The sequence below is a fragment of the Patiria miniata genome, unplaced genomic scaffold, assembly GCF_015706575.1.
Source record: "Patiria miniata isolate m_02_andy unplaced genomic scaffold, ASM1570657v1 HiC_scaffold_2, whole genome shotgun sequence".
Classification (NCBI taxonomy): Eukaryota; Metazoa; Echinodermata; class Asteroidea; order Valvatida; family Asterinidae; genus Patiria; species Patiria miniata.
Window position 1 is genome coordinate 10,122,453 of NW_024037058.1, and position 18,104 is coordinate 10,140,556.

Below are 18,104 nucleotides of genomic sequence, written 5' to 3' on the forward strand. Positions count from 1 at the left end.
GGTCGAATCGAAGGTGCATTCAGATACAACTTATTCAAGCACTGGAATTCCGCAAGACTGTACTTGCTCCAGAACTTCACATTGCATACTGCAGACTGTGAAAGCACTGATGAGTTGTGTTCCTTGGTTAAATTTGCTGATAATTCGGCTAAGGTAGGATTTATAAAAGCATGATGATGACAGTGTTCTTTTTATAAACCAGATTGACCGGTTTGTGGATTACTGCTATTGAAAGTATTGAGAAATTAATGTCAACAAGACCAAGGAAATGTTGATTAATTTTCGGGTTAAAAAGACTGAGCCGAAGTCTGTTCAAATCAAGGGCAGTGAGGTTGAAAGGGTATCTAAATACAAGTATATGGAGCATTTAAAGCGCTTTTAACAAAGATCAAAGCGCTGCACAAAACTACAAAACTACAAATCTACAAATAAACAAGGCAAAAACAAAAACAAAACAAAAAACTTAATTTAAGAATAACTCAAGGGATCCAGGGGATAATGAGAGGTAAAGATGAAGGTGAATTGATTAAAGAAACAGATGTGTTTTGAGCGATATCTTGAAGGTGATGATTGACGATGCAAGTCAGATGTGTTGAGGGATCTTGTTCCACTCCCTGGGGCCAGCAATCGAGAAAGCAATGTCACCTGTGGTTTTAGTGTTAATAGGAACATGTAATCGGGAAGTATCTGTTGAAGACCTAAGCCCCGCCCTACCTGATTGATACAAAGAGAGTAAATCGGTCAGGTAGGAAGGAGCCAGACAGTGTTGTGTTTTGTAAACGTATAGAATTAATTTGAAAGAATACGTGATTCAATCGGCAGCCAGATGACATTTTCGGAAGGATACTTTACTGTCTTTGGGAGAGGAATTCATTCAAGGAGAACCCTTCGATTTACTGTATAGAATAACTGCTTAGTCAGCTGGGAAGAATGCTGCTCTGACAGAGAAAGATCAAATCAATAAGTTGGTGCGACAGGTCGCAAAGGTGATCGGTTGTCGGTCAGGAAGGGGTATAGACTCGGTGTTGATTCTGACTCTTTCAGATAGAGCGGTCGCCCTTCAAAATTTGTGGCGTTGTTTCGGAAAGTTCTCTCGCCACTTGGTGGCGCTGTTTATCCTTCCCATCATGGCTGCTTCTGCAAGTTTTTTTTACCGTAAATGTTCCCAGAATTACATCAGAAATGATCCATTTCTATAATAATTGACTGGGCGAGTATGATTAGCATTAATGTAGATGATAATGTAAACATTCTTTTGTGGTATAGTATAAGTGATCTGTGTTGCCATTTAGAGGACATTTTGGGGATTTTTTATGGGTTATTTGTGTAACACGGGCAATTAATGTATTCTATCTTCACATACATATATCCATTGTTTATGATCAAATTGAATGATTCATGTTATTGTTAATTACTTGTTGATTGTTAATGTATGTACAATTGTATTGTATTGTTGTAGAACAAAGAAAGAAAGATCCAGAAAAGACAGAAGAGCAAAAAGAAACAAAGACTGAATCACAAGAAAGACAAACCAAGAACTGAGTCAAAGAAATTCTCCATGATCTTTGTCGGCCAGCATTGATTTATTGATCGACTGTTTTTTGAGGTTTCTCGCAAACCAGTAGCTCAGTTTCCGACCAACACAGTCCCCACACTCGGTCCATCACCGTGGTTTGGAAATTAGATATATTCTTCGGTTTGATATGATGGGAGTCATCCATTACATGAAATCTGACTAACCGGACAAAATACTCCGCGTAGGGGTAGGATGAAACTGCCGATACCTGAGACAAAAACACGAAACCCGCGATCACTTTTACCCTGATCCATCACATTTCAAAATTCCAATTTTAAAAGTTAGTTTTTATATTTAAGAATGACTGAAAGTGACAGTGACGTCTTTTGATATGTTTTAATTATATCTAACATTCTATAATGTTAAATTTGAATAGTAGTGTAATTTTACTGCTTTTGGGGATAGCATTGTATTTCTTTTTGTGAAATTGGTAAATATTTTTTTTTTTTTTTTTTACCGGTGAGCAAATATAATTTCCTTGCTGGATCAAATAAAGTATTTGAATTCAATTAAAATCAACTCATTTTATATACTACGATTAAATTGGGCGGCCAAACGAATATCGACCAAACAATAGTTCCCACACACACCCATATAAAAGTATTTGACAGAAATCTCCTTCTGAATTTTGGTCTGGTACAAAGCTCGATAATTTCCAACAGTGATAATAGCTCACGAAAAATAAGGTTAATTTCCACAAGCAAATGAATTGTCTTCGTTTATCGGCAAGTTTCTAGATAAACAGGCAGTGCTTCGAAAGACAAGGCCGTTGAGAAAATCCTGCAAGTTCTCAGGAGATGCATGTTTATATAAGGGTAGAAGATAAAAGGTTACGAAGCCGATACTTATAATGGACCGTTGATAATAAACAACTTAGGCATTCATGACCATGATTGGCCAACCTAGCTAGCCCCCAATACATGTACACAGCAAGAAAATGCTAAATGCGGCCGATCACAATACGTCGTCTCCGCTGTGCGTCGCATTAAGGATAATAGGTAATGCTGCGGAGATAGTTGCCAGTGCTTTCATCTAGTGCACCAGTTATAGACAGACACATTACAATTTCAACATTATCTGTTCTTTTGAGACACCGTAACAAGGAGAATTTTAACAAAGTTGTGATGAGAGAAACTCCAGTCATGGAGAATACTTCAGTGTCGAATTCCACCTCAATCTTTGAAAACACAGACTCGGATTCAGGCCTGTCTGACACGGCTGGAAACATATTTTGGTTATTTGTACAGAGCGTCATTTTCTTATTCGGCGTGCCTGGTAACTGCCTAATACTCAGTGTCTACTGGACAAAGACTTTGAAGACCAGTACCCATGTTCTGATCATGTCCTTAGCCTGGGCCGATCTGGTCGCCTGCTTGCTGGCTGTGCATCGTATTTATGGTAAGGTTGCTGAAATGGCTAGATATGAGGTTCCAGTGTTCTCATTTATTATCCACGCTTTTGATTCAACAGCCATCGGTACGTCGGTTATGTTGTCTTCTGTGATCGCAGCGGACTGCTACGACTGCATATGCCGGCCACACCGCCGCTTCTTCACCCACAAACGCGGCAAGATAGCAGCTTGGGCAGCATTTGTATTCTCACTGGTCATCAATATTCCTGCCTTCATCCCCGGAACCCTTGCTAGTGGGCAGTCGTTGGAACTTTCGACAAAGGCATTCCAAGTCATTTGCTTCGTCGTGGCGCTCGTGATGATCGCCCTGTGTTACTGCAAAGTCTACACAGCCATCAAGAAACACACCAAAGTCGACATCAAAAGTACCACTAGAAATTGCAGCGTCTCTCGATTAGCCGACGAATGCTCGACAAGGCCACATGACTCCGTATTGAAAAATGTCAAACCGAACATTCCTGCCGTCACCTCCGTGTCGACGTTCATCTATAAACCATGCTCGAGTGCAGCAGCTGATGCCAGCAGAATCGTAGAAAGCAAGGGAGTGCCAAACCACAAATTCGACGAATCGACCTTTGACGAAAGCGGGAAAAGATGGGCCAGTCACCCACAAGCGACTTTGACCACACATGAACTTGCATCAAAGGATACACAATCTCGTGTTGAGAAGAATGACAGTTATCCTCGCCAACACCAAGGTAATGCTGGACGCGCACAACCAAAGGCAGATGCAGCAGTTTTACAGCGTAAGACAACCAGGATGCTCTTCATCACCAGCGTTGTGTTTCTCCTGACCTGGCTTCCCTACTGGATCCGTGTTGCGGCTGTGTTTGCTTCCTACAACGACTCAGTGTTGCATTTGATCCTCCGGCAGCTCTCCGTAACTCTTTACGTCAACAACGCAGTGAATCTGCTGATTTACGGACTTGCCAACAGACGGTTCCGGAAAGACTGCAAGGCAGTTCTCAGTAAGATTAGGCTCTGTTAAAATGACTCTAGTTAACGCGTTTTGTTTTCTTAATTGTGAGTGTACCTTGACTACACCATTTTTGACAAGCAGAAAATAAAAAGAAATTATATTTATGAAGACAAGAGGTGTTGTAAACTTTAACCCTATCGCGACCGGAGCGTTTGGGTCTACTGATGCGGCGCCCGATTTTTTTTCGACCGATTTTCTCGTCGGTGTTGTACAATATGACGTTGCGGTGCCGTCACAACAAGAGGTAGCTTAACTATTTTGGCCCATTTTTGGTCAAAATCAGTAGTATTGACATTTCTTTTACATTTTTCATCAAAATTGTTTTTCAAATTTGGCACAAATGTTCTTTGGGTCAATTCTTTTGGCATCCAACGTTACCGACAGTGGGCGGTATACTCACTTTTCTTCTAAAATCAAGATCCCCTTTTTTGTGTCCCAAAATTTGAATTTTTCAACCAAATTTGGCACCAATGAAGTACTCATGCTAGTGTATCGAATGCTTTGCAGTTTGCATTGATAGGTCTCCTTAAACAAAGACAATTGTGCAGAGAAGGTGACATTTGTTTTGCGCCAATGTTGGCTATATTAATTTCCCAATGTGGATTATAATTGGTCACTTGACCATGAATTTTAGTCTAAAGTAGATATATAATAATAATAATAGAGAAATTTATAAAGCGCAGACAATCGCAGAAAAATCCACCTCAAGGCGCTTAAACAAAGAATAGACATACAAAACTGTATTATTTAAGTTAAAATACTAATTCCAATAAAACCTTCAGACAATACAAAAACAATTCAAAAAGCTGCATGGGGGCCTACAATCTAACATTTAAAAAGCGATTTACAACACACAAGCAAACATACTAGATAAAAACAGGAATAAATAGGGATTTGCCAATAAAATACAACGGTCAAACCTTTGTACATGGAAAACACCAGACAGACAGTCGTCGTGAGCCCGGCAGAAGGGCATATGTGCATATGCCCTTATGCAATAGCGCGTAATAACCAAAATGTTCCCAGCAAAAGGGCATATGCAGAAAAAAATGCCTCCATTTTAATGAAATTACATTTTCGTCAAAATGCGCGCGGGGGAACATTGGAACCTTTTAATGCAATTTTCTTGGAAATGATTTTTGTGTCAGAACGCTCATATGCCCTTCTGCCGGACTACTACTACTGTAGCGCAATGCATTTTATAGAGAGTGCACTTTAATTCTTTACTGGTAGCCAGCGGAGTGCGCGTGCACTCACCCAGGTGTATGGGGGCACCAGCCAATAGCCCCAGTGTATATAAGCACTCAGCTTTGCGCTCTTTCTGCTGTGGCTGTAAACCGAGCGCGGTCTCATGAAGTGTTCTCACACTGCTCTAATCAATCAATCAATCAAAGCAATCAACCAATCACCTGCAGTCGCAATGGAGGGAGCCTCATACTTTGTGTGAGTGTAATTGACAAATGATTCCTGCATCATAATCCAGATAATTAAGTTATCTCTGAGGCTATAAGGTAAGTGATTGAATACATGATCACGTAGCAAGGGCGGATCCAGGGGGGGGGGGCCAAAGGGGGCCATGGCCCCCCCCAAAACGAAACCAATTTTTTTTTTTTTAATGTGACATCGCAATAAAGGCAGGCAATGAGTACACCACCATCTTTTCCTCAAAAAAATTGGTTAAAGTGGTCAGAAATTGCCTCAGATCGCACCACAGAGCATCTAGAATCCCAAAATTTTTCGGGGCCCTGACGGGCCCCGAACCCCACGCCGTAATTTTTTAGACCCACTTTTTTTTGGGGGGGGGACCAAATTTTTTTTTGGCCCCCCCCAAAATTGTGTTCTGGATCCGCCCTTGTCACGTAGGCGAGGCACCTAGGTAGGCTGAAACTGGAATAAGTGTAGTGATTAGAAATAGTTTATTTGTTTTGCCCATAAGGTCAAATGAGGGCGCTGTTTAAGTTAACTGGTCAAACTTCCGCGAATTTGTTGAGGGGTTATGAGGATACGTTCATCAGCCAAGTAAGGGGATATTTTGACGATAATAGATAACTAAGGGGTTCTATCTCTCATGAAGTGCTGTATTCTCAGAAGTAAATTTCTGTTATTGTAAAATATGTGAATGTAGGATAGAGCAGATGATGTTTTTATCGTGTGCGCCTTAATACTAAACAACTGTTTACGTAAGCGGGTTTGGCGGGCACTGTCTCCGAGGTCTGCGTTTCTGACAGCTGCAGAAAGCTTGCTTTAGCAATATCAGACCAATTTAGCCTGACAGCCGATGGCTGGGATGTACATTTAGACATCAGAGGAAGGAGAGACAGCCCTGGAGCCCGTGCACTGGCTGGTATGGGACAAATTGAATTATTTTCATGTTATTTTGGGGGTTTTACTATCAACGAAAGTGTAACTTCCAAGACGCCGACCGGGTCAGAGGTCACATGTCATACATGTATGTTAATGTGGGAAGGCTGTTGTATTTGCAATGGAGTTCTTTGTATCTGGGTTGGACTATGTAATTTTCTAGGGTTAATTTATTACTTGTACACATATGTATTGTGATTAATGGGATACATTCACATGTATGTGAAGTTATGTGAGTTTATATTGATTTATTTTTAATGTATTTGATTACTAGGTTTTTTGTGATGAATGGGAGCATAGACGACTAATAAATTTGATGTGATTGAATCATCACCCCTGAACCTCGACTCCACACCGAGTTTCACTACATAAGGAATAAATCACCAAAGCTAAGGGTAGGCGCAAATCCGTGTCCAGTGTCCCATTCCTTCCCCGAGATATCCCCCCCCCCGTCTGTGTCAGCCCAGTGAGTGGAGTGAGTGAGTGATAGGGTGTTGTTTTTGGTAGTCTGCTGCGGGCCTGGCGGTAAATCTCCGCCGAAACGGATCTGCGTACCCGACCGTAGAGGCTAGGCCGTTCGCCGCTACTCGCCGGGGCAGTCGTCCGAGGCAGTACCGCTACACTACTAATTCACTGCAGTAAAATACTGTTTAAAAAGATGAGTCTTTAGACGACTCTTTAACAAATCAAGTGTCATCGAGTCCTTGATATAATTATGATGGCAAACTGTTCCAGAGAGAGGGAGCAGCAGCACTGAATGCTCTGCCACCGTCCGTGGAGGTCCGTGGAGGTAGAGAGGGTGCCTGCAACATCACGAGCGATGCACACCGTAGTTGGCGAGTGGGCCGACAATGATGTACCAGCTCTTGTAAGTAGGATGGTGCCAGTCCGTGCACTGCTTTAAATCTGAGAATGAGAGTTTTGTAGATGATTCGCTGTGACACTGGGAGCCAATGAAGTGATTGTAGGATTGGGGTTATGTGTTTGCTTCACTTGCAGCGACAAACCAATCTGGTTGCAGCATTTTGCAGACGTTGCAGTCCCTGTATCTCATTGGTCGGGAGGCCAAGATAGCGCTTTGCTATATTTTTGCCATTTTTTGGTACAAAAAAACCCAGTGTTTTTGATACAGTTTCCATAAATGTTTCATCCAAATGTTTTCAAATTTGGTACAAATATTTTTTTCAGTTTGATGAATTTTCACACTGAACAAGTTTTGGCTGAAAATTACCGATGGAGGGCGCTGTACCCACTGTTTTGGTAAAATCATAATTTTTGTGATTTTGTCCAAACCTTTGATTTTTTTCAACCACAATCGGCACTAATGAAGTATGTTAGTGTTATGAATGCTTGGAATTTATAAGTACCCCAAAATAACCCCAAGTAACCCTAAAGAAAATTGTGCAAAAACGTGAAAACAAGCTCTTGCACCTAGCGGCCATATAAGTTTCATGAGCACGTATTGCAGTTGGTCACGTGACCATGGATTTTAGTCCAAAGTGGATGCTTGATAGTTTCGGGAAAAAAACCCAAATGGTTTTGACTCACAAAAGTGCATACTTTTCATTTTAAAAAAAAATGCAAAGTGACCAAATGTTATGATTACCCGTCAGTTGCCATTGTAACGACGGGCATCCTATGGCGTATATTTGGTACCATGCTGATCCCCGATAACAGTTAGAACAAGTCACTAAATTTCTTGCCGATCGGCCTAAACGTTCCGGAACTATTATAAGAAGTTTAACAGGGATGCACATTGTGCCCTGGTGCTGATAGGGATAGTCACGGTGACTCTTTGTACTTTATGAATGTTAAAAAATGTGGAAGGAACGGTAGGAATCTGGAAAACGAAAGATCAAAATAGAAATCGTCCCTCATCTTCGTTACATCTTAATGGGTCAAAGAGAGATCTTGCCACATAAGCGGAGAACTTTAGTAATTTGCCTTTTTAAATTTTAATTCGAATGAAGATTTACCTGTGACTCCAGTGGTATCCAGTGCTCAAAACTGAATAGCAAGCCTACCACTACCAGGTTAAGCGCTTGGTATGCTTTCTTAATATTTGTCGGTTCATCGCGTACGTTATGTCAAAAGGATGCCTGCCTCCTTTGTCTGTCATAGCTCACGTGTCGGTTTGCCTTTCTTGTGAAGGCGTTCACTGATCAGGTCTCGTTTGCATTGCTCTTCTCTCATAGCCAGTGGCGTCGCCAAGGGGGGGGGGGGGGGCCAGGGGGGCACGTGCCCCCCTGGAAAACCTAGTGCCCCCCCGAGTGCCCCCCCCCATCTGAGATTTGGGTTGGTAAAAAAATATATATATATTTTGTTATATTCAACTCCCATCATCTGAGTTGGTTTTTCATAAGGACAAAGAAGCACAGTAATTCGTATTTTCTTCAAATGAGCTGCAAATGTGGCACCATTTTGCATCTAGCCCATCCTCCGTATGCGAAAATTTTCCAAAGGGGAGGGGGGCACCCCCTCCCCTTAGACCCCTCCCCCAGGACGGCGATCCGTATCCACCTAAGTGCCCCCCATCAAATGCTGGTGCCCCCCCTGTGCCCCCCCCCAAACTGAAAAGTCTGGTGACGCCACTGCTCATAGCCTTATGGATGTCTGAAATGGTCTCACTTTGAACGTATCACCTTATCTTAGAGTGTTTCTCTGTCTCATCTTATAAGGTGAAATTTCCCTGGCACAAACTGAACTTGAAAGATTCGCGCCGTTCTCCCTGCTTAACAAGGAAAGTTTTTCAAGCTGCGGTATTTGTATTTTTCTACGTATTTTCTTGTTATTCCGACTCACTGTTTGTGATAGTCCATTTCTTAGTAGGATTATGATTATGAAGATTTGTCCAGAATAAATTTGAGTTATAGGTTTGACGGACAATTTCAGTTCGGTGATATTTTCTTGCATCTTTTTCCAAACTATGTCGATTAGAATGTGCCGTTTTAAGCTTGAAACAGTAACACGGCGCAGCAGCGTATATATTGCACATTATGTCAGTAGCCACTCTGAAATAGCTCATTGATATCACTTTTTAAGAAAAATTTGACGTCAACACACCTAAGGCCTATTGGCAATGGTGACATTGCGCAACTTCGCCGTTGTACACAATCGTACTTGCTCAGTGGCGTAGCCAGGAATTTTTCAGTGGGGGGGGGGGGGGGGGGGGGGGGCCCGCTGGGGGGGGGGGGCTGGAACATTTCATGGGGGGGGGCGTCATGTAGATCAATGCTAATTTTTTTTAGAAACTCAAAATCTCAGTGGGGGGGGGGCGACTGGGGGGGGGGGGCGACAAGGTTTCATGGGTGTCGCCCCCCACGCCCCCCCACCCCGCCCGTGGCTACGCCACTGTACTTGCTCAGCTTCATAACAACAACCACAGCAACCAAAACAACCACAAAAGAAAACAGGAACAAATGAAAGAGAGAAAAAAGTCACAAGCTTCAAACTCGGTCCTGAATTTGATTATGATCCTTCTCGACGTCTCCAATTTAATTGACAGAGATGGGGAAGACACCAGGTGAGTGATGGCGCCATTTACCGCAATTCAATTGTTCTCCCAAAAAAGACCTGTGCACATCCAGATCAAATTACCTCACAGAGATATGCGCTATTTCGGTTTGGTACAGAGCGTGACTCCTTCAGACTGCTCAAGAAAAGAAGAGAGTAATTTCTATATGATAGAATATGATAGAATGTCCCAGTCCTCGGCAGATGCAGTTTTTAAATTGAATAAAAGAGAAAGGGAATATGAAGCCATTAAATATAATGCATCGCTGAAAATAAACGAAATGGCATGCGCATGACCGTGATTAGCCGCCCTCACAGTACACAGCAAAAACGTACAATTGGGTTGGTCACATCGTCTCCTCTGTCCGTCGCAATTACGTATAAAAGGTAATGCGGCGGAGATAGTTGCTTTCATCTGGCACACGTACCTGTCCAGCAGACAACACTAAAATGTCACATCCGCTGTTCTTCTGAGCCAACTTAAGAAGGAGAGTTTCACATAGGTTTGTCGACAAAATCTTAAGCCATGGAGCACACGCAAGAGCCGAATTCCACCTCTATTTCTGAAAACGCACCATCTGATTTAGTCCTGACTGCCACCGTTGAAAACCTATTCAAGTTGATTGTGCAAAGCATCGTTTTCATTTTCGGCGTTCCCGGTAATTGCCTCATACTCCGTGTCTACTGGACAAAGACTCTAAAAACCAGCACCCATGTATTCATCATTGCCTTAGCCTGGGCCGATCTGGCTGTCTGCGTGCTGGCTGTGTATTCTATTTATCATACGGTGGCTCAAATCACCGGCAATGAGGTCCATGAGTTCACATTTGTTTTCTCAGCTTTTCAGGGAATAACCCTCGGCACGTCGGTTATGATGACTGCTGTGATCGCAGCGGACCGCTACGACTGCGTATGCCGGCCACACCGCCGGTTCTTCACCCACAAACGCGGCAAGATAGCAGCTGGGGCAGCATTTGTATTCTCACTTGTCATCAATATTCCTGGCTTAATCCCCAGAACACCTGGATCGAGTTACCGGTCCTTGGACCTTTTGAGGTTGGCATTCCAAGTCATTTGCTTCGTCGTGGCACTCGTGTTGATCGCCCTGTGTTACGGCAAAGTCTACATGACCATCAAGAAACTACGGAAGCTTGAATTGCCTTCCGAGATACCGCGTTACCGCGATAATTTATCGCAGAAATCAGGAAATCAGAGATAATTCCTTCCGCGATACCGCGTTACTGCGATAATTTATCACAGAAATCGTGAAATCAAAGATAAATCATTCAACGATACCGCGTTACTGTGATAATTTATCACAGAAATCTAGAAATCAGAGATAATTTCTTCCGCGATACCGCGTTACTGTGATAATTTATCACAGAAATCCAGAAATCAGAAATACCTTTTCCTCGATACCGCGTTACTGTGATAATTTATCACAGAAATCCAGAAATCAGAGATAAATCGTTCAACGATACCGCGTTACTACGATAATTTATCACAGAAATCCAGAAATCAGAGATAGTTCCTTCCGCGATACCGCGTTACTGTGATAATTTATCACAGAAATCCAGAAATCAGAGATACCTATTCCGCGATACTGCGTTACCATGATAATTTATCACAGAAATCCTGAATTCAGAGATAATTCCTTCCGCGATACCGCGTTACTGCGATAATTTATCACAGAAATCCAGAAATCAGAGATAATTCCTTCCGCGATACCGCATTACTGTGATAATTTATCACAGAAATCCAGAAATCAAAGATACCTATTCCGCGATTCCGCGTTACCGCGATAATTTATCACAGAAATCCTGAATTCAGAGATAATTCCTTCCGCGATACCGCAGTAACGCGGCATCGCGGAAGGAATTATCTCTGATTTCTGGATTTCTGTGATAAATTATCGCAGTAACGCGGTATCGCGGAAGGAATTATCTCTGATTTCTGGATTTCTGTGATAAATTATCGCAGTAACGCGGTATCGCGGAAGGAATTATCTCTGAATTCAGGATTTCTGTGATAAATTATCACGGTAACGCGGTATCGCGGAATAGGTATCTTTGATTTCTGGATTTCTGTGATAAATTATCACAGTAACGTGGTATCGCGGAAGGAATTATCTCTGATTTCTGGATTTCTGTGATAAATTATCACGGTAACGCGGTATCGAGGAATACGTATCTCTGATTCCTGGATTTCTGTGATAAATTATCACAGTAACGCGGTATCGTTGAATGATTTATCTTTGATTTCACGATTTCTGTGATAAATTATCGCAGTAACGCGGTATCGCGGAAGGAATTATCTCTGATTTCTGGATTTCTGTGATAAATTATCGCAGTAACGCGGTATCGCGGAAGGAATTATCTCTGAATTCAGGATTTCTGTGATAAATTATCACGGTAACGCGGTATCGCGGAATAGGTATCTTTGATTTCTGGATTTCTGTGATAAATTATCACAGTAACGTGGTATCGCGGAAGGAATTATCTCTGATTTCTGGATTTCTGTGATAAATTATCACAGTAACGCGGTATCGTTGAATGATTTATCTTTGATTTCACGATTTCTGTGATAAATTATCGCAGTAACGCGGTATCGCGGAAGGAATTATCTCTGATTTCCTGATTTCTGCGATAAATTATCGCGGTAACGCGGTATCTCGGAAGGCAATTCAAGCTTCCGTAAGAAACACACCAAAGTCGGCGTCAAAAGTACCACTCGAGATTGCAGACTAGCGGACCAATGTTCGACAAGGCCACACGATTCCGTGCTCACAAATATTGAACCGAACATTTCTGCCGTCGCTTCCGTATCGACGTTAACCAAACCACGCTCGAGTACGGCAGCTGATGCCAGTAGACAGGTAGAAAACCAGGGAGCACCAGGCCACGAAATCGACGAATTGACCTTTGATGAAAGCGGGAAAAGATGTGCCAGTCACCCACTAGCGAATTTGACCAAAAATTGTCTTGTGTCGAAGGATAAAGACCCTCGTGTTGTAAATGGTACCAATGACACTCGACAACATCAAGGTTACGCTGGACGCGCACCACCAAAGGCAGATGCAGCAGTTTTACAGCGTAAGACAACCAGGATGCTCTTCATCACCAGCGTTGTGTTTCTCTTGACCTGGCTACCCTACTGGATCCGTGTTGCTGCTACGATTGCTTCATACTCCGACCCACTGTTCAATACGATCCTCCAGCAGCTCTCCGTAACTCTTTACGTCAACAACGCCGTGAATCCACTGATTTATGGACTTGCCAACAGACGGTTCAGGAAAGACTGCAAGGCAGTTCTCAGTAGGATTCAACTCTGCTATAGATAGACACTAGTTGATGCGATTCGTTGACTTTACGTATTTGATGTTTGAATTGTAAGTACATATACATTTAAGACACATTTTTTGACAAAATATAAACAGAACCACAGAACATGAACACAAAAGGTGTTCTACAGGGTGAGTCACAAAAAAACGAAACCCAAATGTTGGGACCATTGTTTTAGGGAAGTTCTGAATGTAGCATTTTCAAAATTTTGGATATGGAAGCCAAATTTTAAGCTTTCTTTAAGTACAAGAATTATTCAAATCACTTATGAAGTACAAGAAATATTCAAATCACTTGTGTACTTTTCAAGGTACAGAATAAACACAACCACCGTTTTAAGGTTCTGCCCACGGATCACAAAAAAAATTAGTGTTCTTTCACAAAAACGAAAAGAAATCACATAGGGATGTGTGAATTGTTTTCGTTTTGCTGAAAGAACGCACACCTTTTTTTTGTGATCCGTGGACAGAACCTTAAAACGTTGGTTGTGTTTAAAAAGTACATGAGTCATTTGAATGATATGTACAAGAAAAAAGGTGATGAATTGGGCTTTCATATCCTAGATTTTAAAGTGCTACATGCAGAACTTTAATAAAACAGTAGTCCCAACATTTGGTGCTTTTTTTTTTTTTTTTACTCACCCTGTATAGACTTTTAATTTTATGAAGTCAGGGTATTTTGGGCTGCTCGTGGCCGCGGGGCACATTGTTTCCCCATCCTCATTTCCATGTGCAGCAGCCGTATTTATTAAAATTTGGCCGCTAACCCACAAAAATGACAACAAGAGGCGCTTTACCATGTTTTGGGTTATTTTTGGTTGAAAACAGTATTTTTCACGTAATTTCTACACTTTTTATCCAAATTGTTTCAAATTAAATACACACTTTCTTCGGGTCAAATACTCATCAAACTGAACAACATTTGGCATCCAAAATCAGCGACAGACTACAAAAATCCGAGCGCTATAACAAGTTTTGTTTTGCAAAATCGTATTTTTGCAATTTTGTCCAGAAACGAGATATTTTTTTCCATGTTATGAAAGAAGTTTTATGAATGTTTTGGATTTATGAGAACCCCAAAACAAAGAAACACATTTTGCATTTTTTTCCCGCACCCATATTTGTTTCCCAGCATGCATTGTTGTTGGTCACGTGGACATGAATTTTAGTCTTAAGTGGATACTTGATGGATTCAGGCAAAGAAAACATGGTTTTGACTCACAAAAAAATGCATATTTTTGTTGTATTTAATTCGAAATGACCGGTTTATAATCATTTCGCTTGTAATGGTGACAACTGACATCTTATAGCATAGTTTTGGTAGCATGCTGCACTGGGCCCTATTGAACTTAGGATAAGTGACCACATTTCATGCCGATCGGCCTAAGCGTTCCGGAGCTGTTACAAGAAGTTGAATAAGGAGGCACATTTGTGTTGTTGTGATAGTATGGAATGAATGGTAAGATTCTTGTCTTCGATAAATCTCAATGAGTCAAAGAGAGAGCTGGCCACATACGGCTTTCTTGATTTGCCTTTTATTCAATTTAAGTCAAATGAAGGTGTATTTATCTGTGCGTCAAGTAGTAATGCGTCGAAAATAATTGCACAATCGTTCTTGTTCAGCCTCATAAAAGAGGGGGGGGGGTTTCAAAGGTAAAGAAAAATATTAACAAGCTTCAAACCAGCTTTTGATTTTCATTACAGCTCTTCCTTGAGTCTCCAATTTAATTATCAGTGGCACCATGTACCGCGATTCAATTACGCCAAACAAAACCAGTTCCTGTACACACCCAGATTAAATGTATACCTCACAGAGACTTGCGCTGCTTTTGGTTTGGCACAAATCACGATAATTTCCTGTAGTACTGTTCACGCAAATGGGTCATTTTTATATTTTAAAAGCTTAAGTTGAAAGTTGAACCTAGTTCCAATACACAGAAAGAAATGTTAAATCACATCGTCAACACGGTGAACATGGGTTGACTTGCATTACTTATAAATATAGGCTATAGGTAACGCTGCGGAGATAGTTGGCGGACCTGGATAGACGGACAACATTACAAAGAAACGTCCGCTGTTCGTCTGAGCCAACTTTATGAGGATACTTTTAACATCAGTTTGTAGGGAGAAACACCAGCCATGGAAAACACTTCATTGCTGAATTCCACGTCTGCTTTTGAAAACACAGACTCGTATTCAGGCCTGTCTGACACGGCTGGAAACATATTCCAGCTGATTGTACAGAGCATTGCTATCCTTTTCGGCACACCTGGCAACTGCCTCATACTCCGTGTCTACTGGACAAAGACTCTGAAAACCAGTACCCATGTTCTGATCATGGCCTTAGCCTGGGCCGATCTGACCGTCTGCGTGCTGGCTGTGCATCGTATTTATGATAAGGTTGCTGAAATGGCTGGCTATGAGGTTCCGCAGTTCACATTTATTATTTGGGCTCTTGGGACAACAGCCATCGGTACGTCGATTATGATGACCGCTGTGATCGCAGCGGACCGCTACGACTGCATATGCCGGTCACACCGCCGGTTCTTCACCCACAAACGCGGCAAGATAGCAGCTGGGGCAGCATTTGTATTCTCACTAGTCATCAATATTCCTGCCATTATCCCAAGAACCTCCGCCAGTGAGCAGTCTTTGGAACTTTTGCAGTTAGCATTTCAGGCCATTTGCTTCGTCGTTGCGCTCGTGATGATCGCCCTGTGTTACGGCAAAGTCTACACGACCATCAAGAAACACACCAAAGTCGACGTCAAAAATGCTACTCAAGATTGTGGCGTCTCGCGATTAGCCGAGGATTGCTCGACAAGGCTGCAGGATTCCGTATTAAAAAATGTCGAACAGAATATTCCTGCCGTGGCTTTCATGTCCACGGCGTTCATAAAGAAACCATGCCCGAGCACGGACACTGATTTCAGCACAATGGCACAAAGCAAAGGAGCATCGAGCCACGAAATCAACGAATCTACCGTTGAAAAAAGTGGGAAAAAATGGGCTACTCACCCACAAGCGACATTGACCAAACATGTCCTTGTGTCACAGACTACTGAATCTTGTAGAGTGAACGGGACCACTGACCCTCGCCCACACCAAGGTGCAGGACGCCCGAAACCAAAGCCAGACGCAGCAGTTTTACAGCGTAAGACAACCAGGATGCTCTTCATCACCAGCGTTGTGTTTCTCCTGACCTGGCTACCCTACTGGATTCGTGCTGCCGGTACATTTGCTTCCTACTCCGACCCAGTGTTCCATGTGATCCTCGACAACCTGTCCAATACTCTTTTTGTCAACAACGCCGTTAATCCGCTGATCTACGGACTAGCCAACAGGCGATTCAGGAAAGACTGCAAGGCAGTTCTCAGCAAGATAAAGATCTTTTAGAAAGACTCGGTTCGTTTTCTTTACGCATTTGATGTCTGAATTGTAAGCTTACCTATAAGAAACCGCTTTTGACAAAAACATAAAATGAACAGAAATATAAAACAGAATACAAGAAGGGGGGGGGGGGGGTCCGCCATGATCCCCCCTTCCATTTTTCATATTGGAAGGAATGTTGGTTGCCCGCTAATCCCCAAAATTGACAACCAGAGGGCGCTTTACCGTATTTTCGTAATTTTTTTTTTATCGAAAACAGTTTTTGTTGCATAATAAGTAGTACAATCACCGATAGTGGGCCTTATACACACTTTTGCGAAATAACATTTGTTAAAATAACATTTTAAAAATTGTCCAAACAAAATCTGCACAAACGACGTACGTTGTTTGATGAATACTTTGCGTTTATAAGTACCCAAAACAAAGAATTATTGTGCAGAAAAGGTCATTTTTGTCGCGCTAATGGCGGCCATATTGATTTCCCAGCATACATTATAATCAGGTGACCATAAATGTCAGTCTAAAGTGGATACTTGATAGGCTAGGGCACAAAAATGACTCATACACTTAGACCACTATCTGAAGATTAAAGCCGAATCATGACGTAATACATATTTCCATTTTGTTTAATAAAAAATGACACAATTTTATGATTAGGCCAAAAAAAATAATATTCGGTCTCTGGTCAGACCAAAGTTCCGGAATTGACGCGGCCACGCGGCTTTTTTTTTTTTTGCTTTTTTTTTTCTTCAAGCTTGGATTGTACAGACAAGGTGGGGTACTATTTTGCTTTTTTGGTGTCCTCATGTACATTGGTGTCCTCCATAATTTGCCTTGGTGCTTTCGATCATTTGCCTTGGTGCAATTTCCCATTCCTTGGTGCTCTTTGGTAAAAACAAAATGAGGAGGTGCGGAAATAGAGTGCGCTGTTGGAGCTACCGCGGAACATTTTGGAAAAAAAAGAAGATCGACGCGCATGTTTAAAATCGACGCGCGCTGACCAGAGACCGACTTATTTTTTTTTTTGGCCTTACCATATCAGTTACCATGGTAAGCACCGACATCCTATAGCATATTTGGTACCATGCTGACCCCCGATAGAAGTTAGGAAAGTTCACCAAATTTCTTGCCGATCGGCCTGAGCATTAAGGAGCTATTTACAAGAAGTTTAATAAGGTCGCACATTGCGCCCACGCTCCTAATAGAGTTAGTAACTCAGTAACTCAACACGGTAACTCTTTGTACTTTTCATGCAAGTTACATTATAGGGAATGGTAGGCTTAAGGAAAACGAAAGATACAAATAGACATCGTCCTTCGTCTTCAATAGACTGCTTGCAGACGCGTTCGATACTTGACGCGCGAAGGTGCGCGACGCCATGTTATGGGACAAAATGTGCATAGATAGATATACGCTTGTCCCACAACATGGCGTCGCGCGCCTTTGCGCGTCGATTATCGAACGCATCTGCAAGCGGTCTATACATTCTAATGAGTCAAAGAGAGCTTGCCAAATAAACTGATTGCTTGATGTA

The 18,104-nt window shown here is 42.1% G+C and overlaps 3 protein-coding genes and 1 long non-coding RNA gene across 4 annotated transcripts; all 4 read left to right on the forward strand.

Moving 5' to 3' along the window:
- Positions 1–2,718: 2,718 nt before the first annotated feature.
- On the forward strand, positions 2,719–3,975 carry LOC119726333. The gene has a single exon (XM_038197989.1). It carries the CDS (start codon positions 2,719–2,721, stop codon positions 3,973–3,975), a length of 1,257 nt encoding a protein of 418 aa, XP_038053917.1.
- A 2,000-nt stretch (positions 3,976–5,975) lies between these two features.
- LOC119726930 lies at positions 5,976–6,668 on the forward strand. The gene is made up of 2 exons (XR_005270869.1): positions 5,976–6,310; positions 6,602–6,668. It is a non-coding gene; the product is annotated as an uncharacterized LOC119726930 (long non-coding RNA).
- A 3,513-nt stretch (positions 6,669–10,181) lies between these two features.
- LOC119726334 (alpha-2 adrenergic receptor-like) lies at positions 10,182–13,273 on the forward strand. Its single transcript, XM_038197990.1, has 2 exons — positions 10,182–10,989; positions 12,529–13,273. Exons 1-2 carry the CDS (start codon positions 10,367–10,369, stop codon positions 13,178–13,180), a joined length of 1,275 nt encoding a protein of 424 aa, XP_038053918.1. The 5' UTR covers positions 10,182–10,366; the 3' UTR covers positions 13,181–13,273.
- A 2,046-nt stretch (positions 13,274–15,319) lies between these two features.
- On the forward strand, positions 15,320–16,685 carry LOC119726336 (alpha-2Da adrenergic receptor-like). Its single transcript, XM_038197991.1, has one exon. It carries the CDS (start codon positions 15,320–15,322, stop codon positions 16,574–16,576), a length of 1,257 nt encoding a protein of 418 aa, XP_038053919.1. The 3' UTR covers positions 16,577–16,685.
- The last annotated feature ends 1,419 nt before the right edge of the window (positions 16,686–18,104 follow it).